General features: G+C 32.2%; 1 protein-coding gene across 1 annotated transcript in view; it reads right to left on the bottom strand.

Moving 5' to 3' along the window:
* LOC143200605 (orexin/Hypocretin receptor type 1) overlaps window positions 1–25174 on the bottom strand; it is a 1081956-nt gene that overhangs the window by 56694 nt on the left and 1000088 nt on the right. The window contains exon 7 of the mRNA XM_076411106.1: window positions 16917–17029. Within this exon, the coding sequence (XP_076267221.1) occupies window positions 16917–17029 (113 nt within the window). The remainder of the gene's footprint in view (window positions 1–16916; window positions 17030–25174) is intronic.

Genomic DNA, 25174 nt, shown 5'->3' with positions numbered 1-25174 from the left:
AGCCGCCTGTTACGTTTTCCGCCGCTTTGGAGCGGGTTCATCGTGTGTAGTCCACTCGGATGACTGTCGATTGGACTTTGGAGTGAAATAATGAAGCCATGTTTCATCCATTGTCACATATTGACACAAAAACTCGGGTTTATTACGCTTGATTATCTTCAAACACTTGATTATTGATTGATTTACGGTCATTTAAAATCATTTTGTGGATTTTTTAATGTTTTCGTCGGTAACAACCTCTTCGGTGCTCATTTCACCACGTCTAAACTGAGCATATCAATCCTTGGTGGTTGATTTTTTCCTTCTTTATTTTATCCAGATGCGAGATCCATTTTTTTACAATTAGAGAAGTTGCTTTACTCAAAATGCTATAATTCACAAACTAATGATCCGACAGCTGACAAATTTATCTTATCACGCATCTTTTGATGGTTAGGGCTAACCAAAAGCATATGGAATTAATTCTAGTAGCGCCATCTATGTGTCAGGCCGGGGACTTTTCAATTGACCTGTTAAAAAGCGTTTATTTCTCAACATAACAACATCCTTTTAACTCAAAACATTTAATCCAAAGTTTTTACAATTTTTTTATGCATTCTGTATAGTAAGTTTTCTTAAGGTTTTCAAAATAGGCGTAGGTTTCAGTGACGTCGTGTTCATTCGACTAATATCTCATACCTTTAGGTCATTCCTTTAGGTTTTGAAATATAAAATAGCCGTGAATTTTCTTTGATGCCTGTAAAGAAAGTAATTCATGGAAGTTTAATCTTAAAGCAATCTTAAAACTGAATATGCCGAGATTTTAGTGTTGTAACAAATATTTAAAATGATGGGGTGCAGAATGTCTTTAAAAATACATTTCTTGCATTCCCATTTCTATATATCCCCCTCCCCTAATTTTGCTATGGTGAGTGACGAACAATGTGATTGCTTTCATCAGGATATAATACAATTAGAAGACTGTTATCACAGAAGATGGAAAGCTAAAATGTTAGCGGTTTTTTAATGAACCTGCTGGTTTGTAATGAAAGATGATTCTACTGAATCGCAAGACGAAAAGTTAATGTTTCGTCATTTTCTTTTAGAATATATAGCTCTTTTTTCTATTGAACAACTGAAGCTCAGCTATTATGTTCATTGTCTATTTATAAACATATATTACTATTTATTTATAAAATTAATAATATAAATAATGATTTAAAATTTCCATACTGTCTTTATTTATTTATAGTGCTTTAAATTATCATAATTTTAAAATGGTACGCGTTAGAAAAAATTGGTTTATGTTTTTGTTTTCAGTAGGTACAAAAAAGTCGTTTTTATCGCTACGGAATCAACGAAGAGCTGCATAATGAATGCTCAAAATCGAATGGATTTACGAAGCCATCTAAGATTTCGTCTTGTTTATGAAAAAAGGTTACTAAATCACAGCAACGTGGAAGTATTACAACAACACGCAGGAGATCAGATGATTGTGGCGAACCAAACCACATGAATATGTATAGTAAATAAGTGTTACTATTAAGTTTAGTAAGTAGTTTAGGTTTATTTTAATATCGGAACTACATACTGATATTTTAATCCTGTACTCGCCTTGCTTGTTTATTAGTGCAAGTACAACAGTCCAGTAATAATAAATTAATTTGTAAATTTAGATTGTACTGAGCATATTATACAAGACGTAATTAATAAAAAAATTGTTCATAATCTCACATTAGCTTATTAATAGATGGCAGCTCAAGCAGTGATGTACTTGAATGTACTGTGCAGGATGTTAAAAAAACCGCCACCGTATAGAACTGCTCTGGTATGTTGTTTCGATTTCGTTATTACCCCTATGAATTTCACGTGGATATTTATTTCTACTATGATATTTTTTCATTAGAATTACATAACATACAGAAAGTTTTCGGTCTAAATATATGTCAGTGACTAGACTGTTTAGACTGCTCGTCAGTTAAGGTAGGCTTTATGAATATCTCAGGTATTAACGGGAGTTAGTCTCCCAGGTTCTTAATTCGGAGATTATGTTAAAATGTAGACACAGTGGCGGGGAGGTTAAGATGTAGAAGTTCTTAATTACTGCAGAAAAGCTGCACCTATTTGGTTAGTTCTTTTTTGTCGTGCTTGTAATTATCAAGACAATGTTTATATGAAACAAAATATAGTATGGAATCCTGAAAAGTTTGCCATACAAACCCACATTCAAAAGTGAGTGAGCATGTGAGTGAATGGGACAGAAAAGAGTAAACTGTAGACATTCTTTCAACATGATTTTAGCTATTATATGTTATCGCTTAGACGTTTTAATTATTTTACTGTGGTTTATTGTTGTATTGTGAAAAAAAAATGTAGAACGTTATGTTCTGTTGTTTTTGTTATGTTATTTTAGCAATACTATAGCTCGTTCCATAAAACAGCTAATGTACGTTATAGACGACGTCGAATATAGTGTCAGTTGTAGTTTTTAAAAATATAAAATTCGTTTTAACCCGGGAGCAGATTTTTATCTCTCATATTATGCTAGTTAAAAACGGATAGAATGATGTCTGTCAAAATATCTAATGAAATCCACAAAAGCCTACAAAATTTGATTTTGGTTGGTATTAATCGAACCTATTGTTAAATGTCTTCAAGACATTAGTGATAATATGATAAATTAGGTTATAAACCGACGTTTTTAATCAATCCTAGGAGGAACGATATAGTGGGGACCCTTTGCTATTAAACTGCATTGGAGAGTTAATGATACTATCGAATATTAAGTAGCTTGCGTTTATATTGGAAATTGTTTTTTATCGTGTTGTAGCTGCAGTAAATATTAATATATTCACTACAGCTAAAATATATCAATAAATGAAGAGCAACGTAATTTTGGATTCGCTAAAGAGAAAGCGTATATATACGAAGTGGGTGAAGAATCAAAATCATATATATTTATAAAACACTAGCGACCCGCCCCGGCTTCGCACGGGTGCAATGCTGATACTAAATTAAATACACTACAGAAAAAATATGAACGTTGTATATAAAAACATAGCGGCCCGCTCCGACTTTGCACGGGCATAAAATACATATGCCTATGTCACTCAATGAAAACATGATTAAAATCGATCCAGTATTTTTGGTTCATTCATTACTGCCCTTGGCCTGCACGCATTAAATTTGGAGTAAAACAATTCCTCTTCCCCTATACTTACTATGAAGATTTCCTGCTATCTTTGGTATATCTAAATTCATACAATTTTTATTACATTACACATTTTTAAACGCAAATTTTAAATTTGTAATATCTCCGAAAATATTTGTTTAATTTACATGCTGTAAGGAACCATATTGATCTATATTAATTACACACTGTATTTAAGGTACTTAATTCGATAAGAATTAATGCCGTATTGCTTAAAATAGCCTCGTAAATAAGCCATTTTCTCACGTAAAAAGTAAACAATAAAAATGGTTAATGTGGGTTATCCCTAAAAGATAAACATATACCATCGCGGACTTTTTTGTAGACCTTTTTATGGTGTACAATACTGTAGTAATTTGATCTAACTCGTAGGGTTAGGAAGCGTTTTTGCTAATTGCTAAATAAGCCTAAAAAAATAGGTTAACTTGCGACATCACGTTAGAAACCTCTAAAATTAGCAATGTTGCCTTAGTATATTATGCATGTATTATACATATAAACCTTCCTCTTGAATCACTCTATCTATTGAAAAAAAACCGCATCAAAATCAGTTGCGTAGTTTTAAAGATTTAAGCGCACATAGGGATATAGGGACAGAAAAGGCGACTTTGTTTTATACTATGGAGTGATATAAAAACTGTGAATTATATTAAAGAATAGCAGCTGTTAGTCAGGGAACTGTCTTTAGAAAACTTAGGAACATGCAGCTCTTTGGGAGATGTTATATCACCCCTCATATACTGTTAGGAAAAATGAATGAAATGATGTAAAGATAACCTACCAATACGGCTAAAGGAACTTACAGACATCAGTTTTAAAATAATTCTAATCAAAATAGCGTAATAAACATTAAGGAAAGCTTTTATATATTACTATTTTTTTTTATTATTTTTTGGTTTTGGTTATTTAAATTTATGTATCTAGACGAAACAGGGATATTCAAAAATATAACATTAGACCACTCATAATAAAAAGGCAAGAAAAAAAAATTAAAGGCAAACGTTAATATTTGATTAGGTTTTATTAGTCATAATATTTTCGACATGCTGGACACAGTTATGGTTTTATTCCTAGAGCAGAGATAGTTATTTCTTCCAAGTCAAAGGGCGGCTACCATGGAGGGATGAAGATATGTTTTTGTTCTGATTTGAAAATCAACTGTTAAATAACTTGGAGGAATGATCAGTTACTGTTATGGACAATGCACCATACGAAAAAGATCCCAACAAGTGGATCGATAAAGCGCGCATTTAAGGAAAGGCTTTGAACATACATTTTTGGTGAAAAAATTCTGAAAATACGTGATACATGTTGGAGTATGAAGTCCCATTGTTACGTCAAAATGTTACACGATAAATATGAATGAAATGTTTAATTTTGTTTTTTATGTACTTTACTTTTTTAGAAATGGTCCTGAAAATAGATACACTATAGATCAAATTGCTTAACAATATGGCCACAGAGTAGTAACCTTCCTAATAATTAAGTAATTGATTGGAAAAGTGAAAGATTGTGAGGGTGAGTAGTGAAACTATTGAATTGTGGGCTTATAAACTAATGCTGACAATTACGAAAGCAGGATGATACGAGGGGAAACAATTAAATGAAAGTATATAATTAGTATAAGGTAACTGTATGCATACTGTGTACATATCTATGTGTGTAGCTGTTCAGAATATAAATGAGCATTTGGTTAGGATATATGAGGAAACAGGGAATACCATTCATAGATGGTGTTGAAAAGAGTTCAATATAAACATAATAAAATATCTTTAACCTTCAAACTATTATGGATGTATAATCAACTGTAGTTTAAGTCCTTTGATAATAGACGCGTTAGATGTAACATAATGTTAAAATAAATTATATTTCATAAAATTATAGTAACATATTTTTGTTTAATTATTTTATTTAGATTGAAGTATTGTCATATCAAGGCCAAAATGATCTAAAGTCAAAGTTAATGCGGCAACATTGCGACGTCTTGAAGTCATATATTTAGATGTCATAAGTTCACTGTTTTATTGAATGGATTTTACCTTTATATCTTGAATTTTCTATGGACGTTACTTTCCAAAAGTGCGATATTGAATAAGGATTACAAGGGATATTCGACTTCAAAATCTTTCTGTACAGAAAAACTGTTTCTTTTTCACCAGACTACGATTTCGGAAGATATATGGGTCATTAAAATTTTTTGCTTCTATATCAATTAATATTAAACACTATATAATAAACAATAATTGAACAACAATATCTCACTGATCGATTTTGCGTCTCTTTATCTTTAAACATTTAGATAAAACGATAGCAAAAAGCGAAAATTACTTTGACTCGAATAGCAATACAAGTGCTTCGGTTAGCGTTTTAAGGACATCCGTGATACAATACATCTGATAAAATATCGATTCCTTGTAACTGAGATAGAGTCGAAGCGTTTTTCTACAAAAACTAATCTGAAACGAACGAGAGTTCTGATATCAAGTTTTATCTGAATTAATTGGCTATTGAGAAAGTCTTATCAATTTTCTCTGTTATTTTTCAATAAACTTGTTTTCGAAATGGTTCTATTAAGATATATTATGGCTTTACACGTATCAGTTATAATTATATTAGTATTTATTCCCATGATTGTATTTTAAGAATTATTCAATTATTGCAACAATCATATTGTAATTGTTTTTTAGGCAAAGGATTCTTAGATTTATTGTTAAAATTATTAATGTAAAAACGAGTTTTATTTGTTTATATATTTTCTATATATTTTTTTTTTAAACACAAAGACATGTGCCATTCAAGGAAATTATAAGTCGTTCCGAATACCTATAGTATCTAGAATTCCATCTGGTTGTTCGATATTTTGGATCTTTTAAATTTGAGTCTTTTGTGTTTTTTTTTAAGGTTTGAAAGTTAATATAAAGGTACTTAGGCCAGATTGCTGCTTCTTTTTAATTATAGAATTTGTCGCCTTTTAGAATACTTAATAATAGAAATAATTATCATGAATAGTAACATTGTTAATGTTTCTTAGGTGGTTGTATAGGCCAGACCTGATATCTTAACACGTCGAGCGGACGTTAAAACTTCATAAGATTTAATTTGTGAAGATGCGACGTTTTCTTATTCAGTTTATTTTACTGTGTTTTGTGCCGTCGAACCTGAGTTTCATCAAATGATGAGTTTGTTCACAGGGCATTCCAGGTTTTACTTTTTAATTGCCATTTATTATTTATTAAGTCTTCTATTATGTTCTATTTATTAGTTATCACGTATTATATTCTATTTATTATTTTCCATTTATTATTCTCTATTTATAATCTTTTACTTATTTCTTTCGTTATCTATTTTATCATCCTCTGTTTCATTATTTATTCGAATCTTCTTATGTTCCCCATAATTCCTAAATTATGGCAAATCGAAAATATTTTTGTGATTGCTACTGTAAATATAAATTATAACTATTTTATAAAGCAGATACTAACGCCAAAGTGGCCAAAGTTACTGGTGTGTAATTATGATCTATGGATTACTTGAAGCATACATAAACGCCACCGAAAGTGGTTTGTGTTGGCTAATGATGGCAGCGTATCCAGCGTTTTTCTTATTTTTGGCCTGAAACCGAGAAGGGGAATCCTGCTACGGATATCTCGTCGTGGAGACCCGTAGGAATAAGCGACTTGGACTGGTTATATGGAGACTGCCTTTGGGCTACCCACTAAACCGCAGCCTTATGACCCTAACTGATACTTCTTACTGTTAGTAAGGCGGGTGCCCATAACTAGTAACACCGTTAAGAGGCATAAGGGCCAGGCAAGGACATGGCGTCCTTACCGCACCTCGTAGTTTGCGGTACCTGAGTTAATCGCTCGCCGGAGAGGGTCGAGACAATTTGGAGTACAACGGGTCAGTGTCGGCTGTGATAGAATAAGGCCACGAAGAGCTGAATGAGTTATTGGCCTAAATTATCGGCCAGCTCAAAAATATCTCGTGTAGAGCTCGGATATAAAATCGCGAACTTGGGGGACGTCTCTTTCTCTATGAATTTGATTATTCCTGACGAACCCATTCTTCTGAAAATTTTGTTCTGAAAAACTTGAAGACGTTCCACCTGGTTAGAGAGACGTATTTTAGATACACGCTGGAGCCGTATAGAAAGACTGATCGAACCAACATCTTGTACAGGAGATATTTTATTAAAAGAGGAATCCTGCTGGGCCGGTTGATGGGCGGGAACAGCAAATTAACAATACTTTGACCATTCTGGAGGGATCTTTGAATCCGGGAGTTCCACCTAAACTTGCGATCGAAGACAAGACCGAGATAGGTGGCTTCTTCTGACCATGGGATTTCGGCGTTCTCGATTTTAAGACGCGAAATGCTCGGTGCAAAACGCTTCTTGTGGAAGAAGATGGCCTGGGTTTTTTGTGGGTTGACTTTCAACCTCTGGAAATGTGACCACTGGACCCTCTCATCGAATTGTTTTTGGAGTCTTGGATGTGCGGTCCTACTATTGAAGAAGCAAAGTAAGCAGTGTCATCTGTGTAAAAAGCTGCCTCAAGTTGTGTTTTTTCTTTTGGCCTGAAACCGGGAAGGGGAATCCTGTTACGGAAACCTAACACGTATCCAGCGTTTGGCTTTTTCCGTTGTACGCATTGTATGTTCATGATAACTGGAACGGGAGAACTGAGTGCACAATATCAACAATATTGTTTATTTATTTGAGTTTTTAGCTTAATACTAGCGAGGCCCACTAACCTTAGTGGCAGGATCTCGTGCGTCAGGGACGTCGTGTGTTACCTTCTTTTCGTACCGTGTGTACATGTCATACTTCATCCTAGGATAGTTTATCACTGCTAATAGTTTTAGCTATTGTCTGTTATATAATGATTGTCCGTCAATGTTATTGACTACTATGATTATTATGATTATTGAATACTATTTTCATCGTCTTTTATAATTATTATTATTATTAATACAATAGTTTTATTAAATATTATCTTTATATTATCTAATTATTTTATGCACTGTGTTTGAAATAACTCTACATAAATAAATAATATATTTTGATATAATTAAATAATTTGTGATATATGAAGCTTCATGTTGTTTACGTTGATACTTCTCATTTTAAGCAATATATATAGCTAATCAACATACCAACAAGTACCTAATATTTTTCATAGTCATTAGTTACTATCAATATGTACAAAATTTTATACATATCACATATTATATAGCTATATTATACATTGATATTCATTTATTTTATTTAAATAAAATTTTGTACATATTATATAGCTATGTTATACATTAGTATTCATTTATTTTATTTACATAAAATTTGGACATATTAATAGTTACTAATGGCTATGAAAAATATTAGTTACTTTTTGATATGTTCATCAGCTACATCTATTCGCTTAAAATTAAATTAAATTCAATGGGTTTGGTTCAATAGTTTTCCAGTTGCTATTTAATTTAAAATTAGTAATTTATTTCATCGCACACAGACGCTAATAATGATACTCTCAAAATAGCTTTTTCGACAGCCTACTTGGTTGGCGCGTATAGTGGTAATGGCAGGATGGTCCTACTGAGCCATAAACCCTAGTTGTTAAAAAACAGACTCTAAAATATAACAAACAAAAAACAAAAGCTTCTTGGCGTTCATTACATTTATTGTGGGATTTGACTACATCTGGAGCCGAAGCCCATAAAACATATTTAGAAGCTTATGATGGTGCTTCTACGTCATATCCAAACGGTAACGAATGGTATTGTAAAAGAATAACTTTGAAGACGTGATCATTGACCTCCAAGATACTCATTAGATGAAAACCTAGCTCAAACACTCAAATTGATTTTAGACACTTAGCAGTTAATGTAAGTTTGTAACAACAACATTATTGGGATTGCTTTTCGAACTGTTTTAATATTCCAGTCTCATTGCTTAACAAGAAAAAGGGAAGAGTTTTCTGTAGTATATTGTGATCGGCGATGAAAAGTAGATGTGCAGACGTTGCTATCAATAACAAGGATTTGCCAAAAATTCCTTTGCTATCTCTAGTTTAAAGATCATTTTTGTTTTCAGTCTTAACATTGTCTTTTTATATATTTAAGGTATTTTTTTCATAATGCTGCTTATTCATGTCCTTTTTCTCTCTATTCCTCTTTTGTTGCTTTTCTCTTTTGTTGCAAACTCCCTAGTTGTAAACTTTCACAAAAAAGTGCATATAGAGGATTAGTTTATATTTGGTAATTTTAATAATTTTTCTCTTTTTCATGGCGGGTTATCTAGGTAGTAATTAATTGAGTTGCTAAGTTTTTTTAGTAAGTTTGTGTACAGATGGTACATCGTTTTGTACAATATTTTTTTTTCAAAATAGACAACCTTCATGCTTTAAAGCTATTTATTATATATTATTATATTTACAATTTTTATATTTGTTAGATATCCTACGCTGATAGAAAGAAAATATTACAATGCTTAAAGCTTAGCTTTTGTTCTTTATATAAAAAATATTATTATTCCAATAATTTAAAACAAGCTGGAGCTGCTATTTTAGAATAATTTTGGGTGTTGCTGTGTGAGTTTTGAAAAATTTGTAAACCTTAATATAGACATTTTTCTTTGCAAGAAAGCTCAATCTGTTGCAATAATATCGACAGACTCCTTCGATTTCTGCGAGAGATCAAATATCTTTAGAGGTTATAGTAACATTCCAGAGTGTTATTACCAAAATTATTAACTTACCTTTACTTGTTTTTATTAAAATTATATTACTACCGAAATCATTATTCACTACTTCAATATAGATGCTACTATGTACTTTTGTAGTTGTAGTCTTTTTGCATCATTGTGTTTGATAGTTTGAACTTATATCTATTTTAAGTTATTTATGTTCATTGCTTATTATTTTAATCCTCTTTCATATGAATATAGTACTAGTAAAAGTAGGGATTACACATATTCGATAAAGTGACAAAACTCATACAATAATTGTATACATTTTTTAAAATTTGGACGGGTAAAAATTAGCAGCTTGTGATAGTCATGCTGTTTTGGTGGTGTCTGTTTAATTTAATATTTATGAGGCTGTCACTGATGCCACGCCTACCATAAAGTCTATCTGTGATGGTAGTAAGTAGCACGTCAAATGATAAACTTTAATTAATCAACGTCAACGGTGAACGCTATAGAATGATGATAATCGATTCTTCTTAACTTAGGTTAAACTATATGGACGTAGATGACATATGGCTCCTATAGAAAGACGCTATGTAACACAACGGACGCCATGATATGATCTTTCTGAGGGAGATTACATGAAATACCATTACTTATTATTATTAATTATTATTATTACGCTATTAAGATCGTGCTATTTGATCATGTTAGACTCTTTCTTATGGAGTTTTCAGAATTCGAGGGTCTATACCAATAAGCTGCAATCAATCGATGCCCGTAAAGTTAACATAACCCAAGTCATTGCTCAAACTCAGTCGGGATTATATCGCAAGCTATTAAAAATTGAAATCCATCGGATCCGTATTAGTTTTAGAAACCACATTTAAATAGCATCTGAACGATCTTATGTTCCGAACATAGTAGCAAACATAAATCTTGTAATCAAACATAATATAATATCCTTAATAATTCCCATACAGCTTGTTTAATTCCATTTCAATATCCTTATTGAAAAATTGTATATAGCTCCCGTGAATTTCTATATAATATATTTTATCTATATATTGTTGAACTTATATCTCTCTTATATGTCATATCAAATCGAGTCGAAATAAAATTGTGCTTTTTATAGTGGATCTGGCTAAAATAATATTGGTTATTGATTAAGATTAAATTTGAAATAATGTTACCTCAAGAACGTCTTCAATCTACTAGACTGTAATGTGGTAAAATGTATGAAGGGGGAGGATGAACTTAATTTTGATATTACCATTCTACTTTAATTAATATAAAACAATTGAATAAATTATTAATATATCAATTTGTTGAGCATTAATTAAATAATGGCCTTTTTTTGAAATATTAACTTGATCAATATATTCTGTATATGTGGGGAGATATCTATAGTAGTATTTCTATTCGATTTCTGCTCGAAATACGCCTTGCTTATCTCTGATAAAACTTTAGGCTATTGATAGTTGATAGGTTCTTGAAGTTCTAGAAGTTGATGGAAGTACTGTAATATTTGATATGCTTGCCATTGTTGTAAAAGAGCTAATTAGCTCCACGCTAGTCATAATATGCAATATAAAACTCTCAATTTTCTCCAGTCAGGAAATGATATCCTAACGCTGAAACAGATGACAATGGCATTTCCGAGAAATTCATGCAGTAACCACTTTTCATCCTTTCGGATGTTTTTCATTGCATATAAACATCCAGAATTCTTTAATCTTGAACTTTTTGGCTCCTCATGAGGATTTTTTGAATTCGCATCGAAATTATAACTTTTAAATTGTTGAAATTTTTGAAAATCAAACAACAAAATCCAGAGCGGAATATTAAGCATCTTATTGATTGCATTAACTAAATAACTTTATTAATACTTAATGGAATTTAGCAACTATGTTAAGTTGCTTTTCAGTTGTTTAAATAAATTTTCATAAATGGATATCGCTGATTAAAATACATTATTCTACCTAATGATTAATCGTTTTTTGTATAAAATTATTGGACATTATTAACAAATTTTTGGTAAAATCCAGTAATTTCCTTACTATGCCCGTAATTATCTTGATTATACTTGACATAAAGAATATGTTTAAAGCAATTTAAGTTACTGCTGAAATATTTTTTGTTGGAAAAGTTTGTCGAACAGTATCTTACATGAAAAATCAATTGGTAGTGGATAAAACTTGTTCAACAACAACAAAAAAAGAGTAATTAACTTAAGCCAACCTTGATATCAGATATCTGTTTGGCTTTCTTGCTTCTGTCGAAAATATTTACTTTATTCCAATGTCGATAAACTGATATACAGTATGTCCAGTTCAGAAATTTCGTATGTCGAAGTCTGATAAGCAGGACAAAAGTAATTATAGAGAGGCATTTATTTATATAGAATGGATAAAATACTTTACAAATAGTCTTCCGGATCCATTCCACGAATCCTCTAAGCACTCTGTGTTGAGAGCTTCACTAGATTTATGGTTTCATGGTGGCTCTAGGGTGGTTTCATTTTCAGGAACTAACATATCTATTCTGGATGGGATTTCAAACTATAGTTAAGGTTCGACCCAATTGGCTCAGAAATGAAAAAGAAAAGAAAGTTTGGCTATGTAGATTTAATATAAAATAAGTTATCTGCAATAAATAATGACTGGAACTACTGGTGCTATATAAAACGTCAAAAGAAACTCAAACCTGAAACAGTTGAATGACTAAGATATTTTGGCAACAGAAAGCCAACTTATTTGAAATAATTATTGAGTTGGTCATTTAAGTGTGTCTATCAGCTCTTTATCAGTTTATAGATAGTGAAAGAATAAATTGTACTATACCGAATATTGTATAATTGGGGCGTCATCATGAAAACATTAAAAAGTCAATATAATATTCGTAAATTTGCTTTTTAATAGTGATATAATATAATTTCTCATTCTGTCAATTAAGAGCAGCAATAGGATTAATAAGGTATCATTATTATGGTAATTAAAGTAAAATTAAATTATGATAAGACTACTAGAGTCAACCTGAAAATATCAAGATTGTTGGGAACCATATGAAAGACTACAATTAGTGTTGAAAAGGAGATAATTAGTCCAATTGTGAAAAAAAAGGTGGCAAAGATTATGAAAACTAACGAGACGTAATTGTCATTTATACAAATTATATAAATAAGACTTCATGCAGCTTGCAAAAAAACAAACCGAGAAAAGCAATCAGGATTTAGACCAAATCGCTCTTGTGTAGGTAAGATATTGGTAATCCACTGGTTTATGAAAAAACGTCTTAGATAAGGAAAGCGGGCGATATCAAAATGATGCAAATCGTTGGTGCTCTGTTAGCGGAAGCATCTGCGATGAAAAGAGCTCAATTATTCAATATTTCACAAGCGTCAGTATTCACCGTAGTCACATTCACAGTAATATCATCGGCGAATTAAAATAGTGCGCAAAATACAGAGGTAAAGGACAGAAACCAATAAACATTAAAAAGTTTGTGGCCAGACATCATAAAAGTACTGCTGCAAAAGTGACAGCAGAACTCAACACCTACTTGATTAAAACTAGTTCGACAAAAACAGTACGGCGGGAGCTTCTCAAACCTAACATTCATGGAAGGGCTGCAAACTTTAAGCTGCGAAATAAGTGGTGCAATCATAAAACCTGGACGCTTGAGGCATAGAAGAATGTAGTATAGTCCGATAAATCATCGTTTACAATGTTTCCTACTAAATGGCTGGGTTTGTGAATGGGGATCAAATTTGTGAATGGACTTCAAAAGAAATCCACGATCTTGACTGCCTACTTTCTACAGTCAAGCATGGGGAATGTTCCGTTACAATTTGGACTTTAATGTCATGGTGAATGTTATCCTATGTATTATTATGAATATCTCGACATCCTCAGTAACGAAATTCGTACTATGACCAGAATATTTACCTTACGAGTTAGTGTTGTGAGGTTACATTGTGTGTGGAAAAACCATTGAGCTTTAAACCTGTGTAAAGTGTACCAGAGGGTGTGCATCCTTCAATCACTGTTTAAGTTTGACATTGAAACCATAGATCTGGACTTAAATATTATGCAATAATATTATTTAATCCAAATTAATATATAGCAAAAATTGGTCGTAATATATGTGCCAAGTGAGTTTAAATAAAAAAATTAAATGCTTATTGTTTTATGTAGTATATTCATGTGGTGTCTATTGTGTGGTAATTGCTGTTGCTCTACTGGAATTACATGTCAATCATCTCCATATCGTTTGGTGTGACCCAACAGAAGTCTGCAGCTTTCATTGTTTACTATATGAAAAATTACCGACCAATAATATCGCCAAATCAAAATACAAACAAAACAAGAAATGTTTGTGGATACATTGACACTTTGTCAAGTTCATATGGATTGGTGTCGGCATATATATGACAATTAAGCTTGTTAACTTCATCATTGATCCATAAGACTTTATAATATGATTTTCTGTAAAAATTGTCTTAACGGTTATGTATTTACATATAGAAAATTCATTTTGTCAATAAAATGTTTAGTTTTTGGACGTGTTGATTAATCATGTAACTTTCTGTAGTAATTTGGTATCAGCGTAAACAACAAATCAAATAGATGCCGTGTTAAATATGGCGGCCATAGGACGCCAATGCGCCAAGTTAAAAGTGGTGATTTTGATCCGAATGACAAGGAACGGCCTTGATCACCAACAAGTTCCAATGAATGAATTGCAAAACTTATTGGACATCTTAGAAGGTTTTTAAATGAAGTGGTTCAAGATATTTACATACGAAGGGACAGTTTTAAAAGGGTGGAAAATGGGTATCACAAAAATTGATTGAAAATTCCATTTCGAACAGATCCAAAATCGCGGTTTCATTGCTTAAAAGGTAAAAAAGAACAATTTTCTGTTGCGTGTTGTGACTGGTTATTGAATGTAGAATTATTACGCAACCTCATATGCGAAAAGTCACGGATTTATTCACTAGACTCATATACATATATTGGTATATTGATTTAGTATATATTGTACCAATATTTTTGAATAAATGCCATTTTAAAGTGAAAAAATGATGGAAATACTTGCAAAGACCAAATATATAAAATTAATAAAATAAAAAATAAAATTAAAGTTCACTAACAATTTTTGTGTAACGTATAAAGTGTTATACAAATCTTTTAAAAACTTTTGAATCTTTAATAACCTTTGCCCGTTTAATATTAAGTTTGATGTGTACGTAACACATAAAACTCTTTCCTAAAAAAGAACCTCAATAGAGCTTCGTAAACTTTACGAAAAACTTCGAACTCTGGCGGCTGTATAAATAAGTTTGTTCGTTAATTTGTTTTAACGCTTCGGGCGAATGAAGTAATAATTATCCGACATTAAAATCAACCCTTCCAAAAATAATTTCATTTAAATATGTTTAAATTTAGTTTTTGATAAGTTGATTGAATAAAATAGTCTTAGGTTATTTTTACGTTTAAATTTTATTTTTATATTGTAGAGTCTCCTTTTTACTAACTAGAGTTTATCTGGATTGGACCTACTGCTTGAGTAATGTCTAGTTATGGAGAATCCCAAAGGCTTCTATAGACAGTATAGGGATATAATCTGTTGGCTCATTTAGACAATCTTTAAAACGAGTCTTTAGTTGTTAAATTCAGTAGCATAATCCACCTGTTAAAAAACTTACAACGTGTGGACAACAAAGAGGAAGGTGGTACATTTTCGAATCACCTAAAAATGTATATAAATCTTTTCCGCCCGAGCTATCTAAAGGCGAAGAAAATAGACTTTTATATATTATATTTATTATATAAGATAATATTTATTTTATAGATGAGCTCATATAATGAAGTGATTTTCAATATGTCGTGTACATAATATAATAATAAGAAATGCTTATTGTCCACAGGGCAGACTGTTCACTAAGAATAATAATTAAAAGAAATAGATGTTAACCGAGGCATGATTATCTAGAAAACGATGTAATGCAAAAATAATATGACTTTATTTTGCTCTTATCAGGCAGGCACTAAAGAAAATGGGAGTGCAGACTTCTAGAATGGGACGAATTCCAGGATCTAACTTGATGGAGAATTGCGACAATATACAAACAAATATCGATTACTGTGTTGACCTTAAAATGTCTGGGAACCTAAATCCGGGGATGTTAACAAATGAGACTGTAGAGATGGGTGTTTGATCCAATTTTCTACCACCAAGAAGAACCCAAGGGAGCTTCTGTTATAACACGTTATATTTTCATCAAATCGATAATGTTTAGATTGTAACCGTGAATATACAACCAAGAATAGTATAATAGTAAATTCAAAGTCTGTTTGCATTCAAACAATATCGTTGAATTGATATACGCACGCAGCAAACGCGTAAGAGGAATCTAGTCACTAAGGCTTACAAGGAAGCGTATGGTTTGCACCACAAAGAAGCATATAGTGTATTACGTAATACTTCACTGAAATCAACTGCCATTCATGCCTGTCATCATGTCTGAACTCATCGCCATGTAAACCCTTACGTTGAATTAATAATCTTAAAATTCACTATTGCGAGTTGTGCCGGCTTGATTGGCGCTGTGGTAAAGGCCACAGGACAGTGCTCCTGATGTTGCGAATCCAGCTGGGTAACGGTTGTAAATTTTTCTTTGTGTTTGTTTAATATTTATGATTGTCCTTAGGCAAGAGTGCAATATCCGACAAGTAAAATGATACCAGTCACGCCAGTAACCAGGCTGGGAAAGATCGGATGTGTTCTGGGATGATTTCTAAGTTGGGGACTCGCTAGTCGGTAGACTTAATGCCGAGTAAGTCCAGTCTAGATAAACCCTCGTTGATAAAAAGGAGACTAATATATTCAAAAAAAATAGTTGCCTAAATAAATATTTAAAACTAATTACATATTTGATACAATTCAACAATAATGTTTAAAAAAGAGTATAAATGACTATTTAATAATGCATATTGTGTATTAAATATTGTTATTTTGTTATTATTTAGTACTTACCACTCATGAAATTGTAAATAATAGGATTTACTGCACTATTAGCGTAGCATAACCAATGAGATACCAGCGATATGGCCCTGTTTGGTTCACTGTTGCTAAGATTAATTGTTAATCTGAAAAAGAGATAAAATACTTTAATAACATAGCGTAATAATTAATAGTTAATAGTTAAATAATTAAAGAGATTACGGACAACTTTAATAAAATATTCCTATAGTATCTTACATTTTTTATATTAAAAGAAAAACGTGAAAATGTAATCCGATTTTTTAAAATTATATTTTTTATTAATATAAAAAATTCATTTTTGTAATTTGGGCTTTCAAAGGCGACTTTTCAACGTTTCAACGTAAAATGTAAATAACATTACTATTCATTGGTAGAAAACAATAGTTACTACGTTCTAGTGCATAATATCGATTCCCCGCCAAATACAACAATAAATATAATCAAGTAACATAATAAATAGCGTTGAAAATAAAAAGTTATTAAATTAGTCTATTTAAATTTAGCATATATTTCAGGTTCCAAATTGAATTTTAATCAAAAGGAAACCGAAACAGTTTTTCTTCTTGCTTTTCGATCTTGTAAGGCATCGAGACCTTCACTGACTAATTTGGTAAATTAAGTTTAGGTTCTACGTCAAATGGAGTTTCTCTGCCTAAATAATATTTCCGGCTTCTCTTTCAATTTTTGAAAAAATAAACTCAATTGGATATTTAACTACGTCAGTTCAATGTTTTTGTTTCAATGTTGTTAAAATCTATATAGTATTTTAGATATATTCAGCTATTATTAAAATATATACGGTTAGATTTGTAAAATATTCTTATAAGACGAAGAAATCTAAAAATTTTGAATTTGATGGCAAATTGGTTAACTTCATGTTCATTTTAACAGTATTTGAATACTGTCAAGAATTTTTTAACAAAAATATTAGGTGCTCGCATGTGTTCTAATCATTTTATCATTTTCAAAAAGGCATTTATTGAGAAAGTTTGATACAATACACATAGTCAAAATATTTTCCATCTTCTCTGGGACATGGTGATACTATGTCAAAAGAATAATGTTAGTTTGGCAATGATCATACGGAAAACATCGTGAATCAGAAGACACAATTGTTAGTAAGTATGCTGTGTTTATAACACTGTGTTAATAAAACCGTGATGTTGAAACGGAGCGAAAAGGCATTTTCACTAAATATCTACCGTAACCATTTTCCCTCCATTTGGATCATTCCAATTGTAACTAAACGTTTGATTGGTAAACAGTTGATTCATGTTAAGCTGAAGAAAATTCCTTGAATGTTCCTTCAATAAGTCTTATAATTCAATATCTTCTTGCATATTTTGTTCTCCAAGCCGCCCGTTCAAACCTGATATCAAAATCATCAATTCTAAATCGTTGATGAGAGAAGTGGTAATTTTGATATGATAGAGCAGCTTTACAGTAAGCTTGCAAAAGTGTTTGATGGACAAAAATGCAATTTTGGGCAATCCGTGATTAGCGTCTGTATTACCTGATCAATTCTATAATACTAAGTGGAAATCTATATCACTACATAGTATAAAACAAAGTCGCCTTTTCTGTCCCTATATCCCTATGTGCGCTTAAATCTTTAAAACTACGCAACGGATTTTGATGCGGTTTTTTTCAATAGATAGAGTGATTCAAGAGGAAGGTTTATATGTATAATACATGCATAATATACTAAGGCAACATTGCTAATTTTAGAGGTCTCTAACGTGATGTCGTAAATTAACCTATTTTTTTAGGCTTATTTAGCAATTAGCAAAAACGCTGCCTAACCCTACGAGTTAGATCAAATTAATGTACTACAGTATTGTACACCATAAAAAGGTCTACAAAAAAGTCCGCGATGGTATATGTTTATCTTTTAGGGATAACCCACATTAACCATTTTTATTGTTTACTTTATACGTGAGAAAATGGCTTATTTACGAAGCTATTTTAAGCAATACGGCATTAATCCTTATCGAATTAAGTACCTTAAATACAGTGTGCAATTAATATAGATCAATATGGTTCCTTACAGCATGTAAATTCAACAAATATTTTCGGAGATATTACAAATTTAAAATTTGCGTTTAAAAATGTGTAATGTAATAAAAATTGTATGAATTTAGATATTCCAAAGATAGCAGGAAATCTTCATAGTAAGTATAGGGGAAGAGGAATTGTTTTACTCCAAATTTAATGCGTGCAGGCCAAGGGCAGTAATGAATGAACCAAAAATACTGGATCGAGTTTAATCATGTTTTCATTGAGTGACATAGGCATATATATTTTATGCCCGTGCAAAGTCGGAGCGGGCCGCTATGTTTTTATATACAACGTTCATATTTTTTCTGTAGTGTATTTAATTTAGTATCAGCATTGCACCCGTGCGAAGCCGGGGCGGGTCGCTAGTTTTATATAAAGAAATGTCGGAAATATCGAATTTAATGGTTTTTGACATAGATACTTTCACCAATTGATACTTTTAATTCTGAATTTGAATTTCATTATTTGTTAATGAATTAAATGTTTTTATATTTTTTAGATAGTTCATATTATCAAGTATAAATACAGATGCTAATCAAGGAATTGAGTTTTCAATATTCAACTGAAAGTGAATTTACTGGAAATACCAAATTGAGCATTGTGGTTTTATTGATTGCGGACGAAAAATAATAGTCTGCTGGTATATGTTGTAACCGGTGATAAAAAGTGGTTTTACTACGATAACGCCAAGCGCAAAAAGTCATGAGTTAGTCCAAGAAAGATATCTACATCGCTATCGAAGCGAAATATCAAGGCAGCGGTGGCATCGAGGCAACGTATATTACGAAACTGTAACTGAAGATGTCTACCAACGTTAACTGAATACATCGAATGACGTATTGTTACAAGAAAAGCAATAGCCAGTGACACACGTAAGGTCATCATTTAGCATGTCTACGCTTAGTCATGTTCCAAAAGTTGTGAAGGGTATACTGTTGCAGCTTGAATATACTAGGTGTAGTATTTTTTGATTCCCACTTGTTAAGATTAATGTAATATGGTTAGAAGACAGTTTCGAAATGCTAAAGATGAGCTTTCGATACGATAATCGCCTCGATACATACCTATTGTTAGAACGATGGAAAAAGGTGTAGAAAATGATGGAAAATATATTCATTAATACATTATTTTGTATGTATTATGTATTAAAACTGTATTATATATTTCGAAAAATGATCAGAATGATCAGCGAGAAATAATACCTTGAAATCATCTTCTTTTAATGCTTAAAATAAAATATTAAAACATAAAAGTGCAAAACCGAAATAACCCCTCACGGGGCTCAGATCCTTTATCTGTGTTCGGTGAGTGACGCCCCCGGGGCTCAAATCATCCCTTAATCCAAGCTGTAATGCGACCCGTGATGATGGCTGAATGGCAAGTGAGGGTTATCACTTGTCAATAACAGAGTCTACAGAGTACCTCCCGCTCCTCTGTAGTATTTAAAGTTACTGTAGCATGGAGCACTCCTGCGGCGGACTTGTATGTCCTCCATACTCGTGGGTACAATATGGCCACAATAAAACTTTCTAATTTGCCCCCCTTATTAGGGTCGAAAAGGCGCCGAATGCCATCTACAACTTTATTAAATCAAACAGAAGATACAGAATTTGATAAATTATATATAATTAAAGGTTTAGAAGAAAATTTCATCAAAGTATCTCCCTTTTTAATAAAGAAAGTTCTAACATCCCAAAAGGTCTTCTTTTGCAAATACTCGAAAATATGAAACCTATAGAAGTAACAACAATTATAAGAATTACAACAAAAAGGAAAGAATCTCGTCCATCGAGGATTAAGGCTGGATATCGTTCTCTGAGGGTTAGGTCTTTTATTCCTAACCCACTGAGATGCTTCTCTTGCCAAAAGTTCGGGCATGTCTCTGCATCATGTAATAATAATCCTATCAGTCCTTCATGTGGACAAAATATACACGAATTTACTTGCTCTTTCTCACCGATATGCTCTAATTGTAATGGTAATCATTCTCCAAGATACAAAGGATGCCCAAGCTATCAACTCGAGCTGAAAATAAATCGAAACAAGGTCTTGGAGAAAATATCTTATTTTGCAACCAAAAAGAAGGTTAGTACTCCAATACTTAATGAATCTAAGTCATCTGTTAGCGCCACAAAAAAGAGTACAGTATCTTGCGCCACTCAGTGCAATTTGGACAATGAACTTAGAACTCATCAATCCTCCCACTCAGTCTTCCAATACCACTCCCGTATCCAATTCATCTTGTCCTCGCCCTATTTCCAAATCACCCCACAACCATCCACATCCTCCTGCTCACCCACCCCAATCATCTATCTTATAAATTCCTAAAACAAATAAAGTTAAACCGCCAGACAAGACAAAGAAAACAAACAAACTATCCACTACATCATCGATAAGTTCCTTAGAAGATGACACTATGGAAATTTGTGAGACTACACCACACAAATAATGGGTCTAAATCAAATAATCATACAATGGAATCTTAACGGTATCAAACCAAGAAATGAAGAATTAAAATTATAATTGGTAAATATAAGCCAGCTTTCCTGTTGTTACCGGAAAATCTTAGATCGATTAACCAGTTTAAATTAAATCATTACAAAATATATAGAAGGGACCGAGTTGATATTGATCGCGCAGCGGATGGTGTAGCTATTGCTGTATATGAAACGATTGATTCAGAAAATTTTCAATTGAACACAAACTTGGAAATTATAACAGTCAAAACTTATTTGCACTTTCCAGTAATAGTTTGTAGTATTTATATACCACCCTCCTATTATCTTGATCCAAATGAACTTGATATAATAATTCTATAATAATTCAGCTACCTGTTCCGTGCATTATTGGTGGTGATCATCACCCGACTTGGGACTCTGTTCATCCCAATTTTAAAAGTACTATTGTCAATAATTTTTTACACAATTCACTGATCTTAAATTCGAGCTCTGCTACACATATAGCTCTTTCCTCAGGCTCCCTATCCTTTATTGGTTTGACCCTATGTTCGCCCTCTTTATTTCCTAGAATATTATGGACTTGTGCTGATGATTTATGTGGAACTGATCATTTTCGTGTAATAATCCAATCACATTCAAGACATCGCTATTCGTCTGATTCAACAAGAACTCAAGATAGACCTAAATTTCTTTATTCCAAAGCTGACTGGTATCGATACGAATCTTCATCATCGTTCCTTCATTTATTGAAGGCTATGCTAACTGAAACTTCGAGATCGTTTTGTCATAGCTATTACATCTGCAGCAGAAGAATCAGTCCCAATCAGTTTTTCAAATCGTCATCCACCTCCCGTACCATGGTGGACCAGACAATGCAGAGAAGCAATTAAGAAGCGTAAACGGGCTCTAAAAAGTTTCCGAGTAAATTCTACGCAGATAAATTTATTAGCCTATAAACACGTAAGAGCTATTGCCAGAAGAACGATTAAAGAAGCCAAACGAACTTCATGGAATACCTTTACACCACCTAAACTCCACTAGCGACACTTTTTGGAAGGGTATCAAGCGACTGAAAGGTATTCCCAGTTCACAAATTTCGGGAATTGCTTCAGTTAATAGACTGGTGATGAATATCGATGACATTTTGAGCCTTTGACCTTGTCTGGAGACAATTAATTGTTACACAGTTACATTCCTGGGGCATCCGGGGCAATATATTGTTGTATATCTCCAATTTCTTACATGATCGTAAATTTCGTTTGCGAATACACTGCCATTATTCAGCTGTTTATTCCTCTTAAAAATGGAGTTCCTCAGGGTTCTGTTCTTAGCCCCACACTGTTTAATATAGCTATAAACTCTATATTTGATATTCCCAGTGCCAATACATTTGAGGCTCTTTGCAGATGACATCATGGTATTCTGTTCTTCTTCGGATCCCAGGGAAGCTTCTAAGATGATTAAAATTATTTGAATGGTCTGGCTCAGTGGACTCGAGCAACTGAATTCACAATATCCCCTACAAAGTCTTCAATAGTGCATTTTTGCAGAAAACGGCATTGTACTATGCATCATTCCTTGACTCTGAATAACCAACGAATTCCTATCAAACAGAATGCAAAGTTTCTTGGTGTTTACTTCGACCAAAAACTTACTTGGAAGGGCCATATATACAATTTGAGATAGAGGACCAGTATGGACTTAGACATACTTAAATTTATTGCTAATCGCAAAAACGGACTCAACCAAGATGTTATTCTACATGTTTATAAAATTATAATAATGAAGCTATAATATAAACTATAAAGCTTTCTGTACAACACCTCTTGTACATCCTATCTACGAATGTTTGAAACAGTTCAAAATCATGCCCTGATAATGGCTCTTGGGGCATATAAATCTAGCCCAGTTGTTAGCCTACAATGTCTTGCTGGTATTGAACCGTTTAAATATAGACGGTTGAAGCTAATTCTTTGAACAGCCTACAGGTTTTGCTCCATACCAACAAGCAACAAAATAATAAATCTGTCCATTAGGAGACCCATTGTACCGTCATGTAGGGCACGATCTTTCAAAGACCAGTTATTTAATGTTATAGAGATGAACAACCCTATTACAGATAAACTGAACGTCTCTAGCTTCACAAATCTCTCGCCATATATATGTCCATCGCTACCCACAGATAGATCTCTATCGATTCACAGCAAGGATAATTTTGGTCCTAGAATCTTCAAGGGCCTATTTGGTCATCTTATATCGCTGTATTTCAGCTATAAAGTATTGTACACGGATGGTTCCAAATCGTCCGAGGGCGTAGGCGCGGCTGTTTTTGGATCCTCTAGAATAAAAACTTACAAGCTTCATAAACATTCATCCATACTATCGGCGGAATTAACAGTCATCTGGAAAGCTCTACAGATTGTATTGGAGGCTGAGTCTGGCGATTGGTTGATTTGTACTGATTCCCTGAGCTCTATCCTGGCAATTGAAAATGCAACTTTTAGACACCCTATTATCGTTGGTATGTATAACATCTATCACAATCTTGTTGAACGGAAAAGAAGAATATCAATTATTTGGGTTCCCAGTCATGTGGACATAGATGGTAATGAGATAGCAGACAAAGGAGCTAAAGAAGCCGCTCTAAGTGGTAGATATATTCCTAGATTTCCGTACTATAAGGATCTATATCGTATCGTACGAATAAAATCTTGTTCAACTGGAGTGGAACTTGGTAGAGGGCGATAGTAAATTGTGGTTTATTAAGCAAGACTTTTTTATTTCCATGACATTTTCTACTAGTAGGTATAAGCAGGTCCTGTTAAATAGGCTAACGATCGGGCATTGTCAGTTCCCACATTCATATCTTATGACTGGCGATGTTCGTCCGCTGTGTGATTATTGTGGGCTATTAATAACAGTTCGACATGTTTTATAATCATGTGAGGCTCTGAGGTCTATTCGAAATAGACATAACATACCTAGAAATCTGAAAACTCTTTTCACTTCAAATCACATCGATAAAATATTTGCTTATTTACATGAATTTCGTTTACAATATTCTATCTAATTTCTTATCTCATATTTGATTTTATTTTAGGCAAGCCAAATTATTTTATATTTATAACCCTTACGTTATATTTTATCTACTGCTTCGATTTCAATATATTAATATGCTATATATTTTGTATTATAATTTTTTATACTGTTATTGTTTCATCTGTGTTTATAAGTTAATTTAATTTATTTATTTATTTATTCTTATATTCTATCTATCTATTGTTATACTTCAAATGTATAATATTTATTTATGTTTTACCACGTTTTATATATTGATTGATTATTATTTTATTTATATAATTTGCGTTTATATCGTATATGTATTTGATACATGTTTATTCTCTTTTGATTTTGTCAACTATTACAACTTGACAACTTTGTGAATACCATTACAAAAAATATTTTTAACAAAAAAAATTGAATCGTCTTTAAACAATAAATAAGGAATTAAAGAATTAAAAAATAATCAAACGTAGATTTTTAACCCAAAAGAAAAATATTTTAAAATAAACATGTATATAATATGTACATAATAATCGTTGTAATAAATAAATGAATATAAACCAAAATTTTATTTAACCTATCTACTACACGTATTTTATATTCTACTATATATAGACAATTTAACTTAATATCTACACAAACCTATTTATTTATTTATAATATTATTTT

Source organism: Rhynchophorus ferrugineus, unplaced genomic scaffold, assembly GCF_030347505.1.
Source record: "Rhynchophorus ferrugineus isolate W39M unplaced genomic scaffold, kcgeb_rfMv2 rfM8, whole genome shotgun sequence".
NCBI lineage: Eukaryota > Metazoa > Arthropoda > Insecta > Coleoptera > Curculionidae > Rhynchophorus > Rhynchophorus ferrugineus.
Note: the sequence above shows the minus strand (reverse complement) of the source record. Positions and strands in the feature narration are given on the sequence as shown.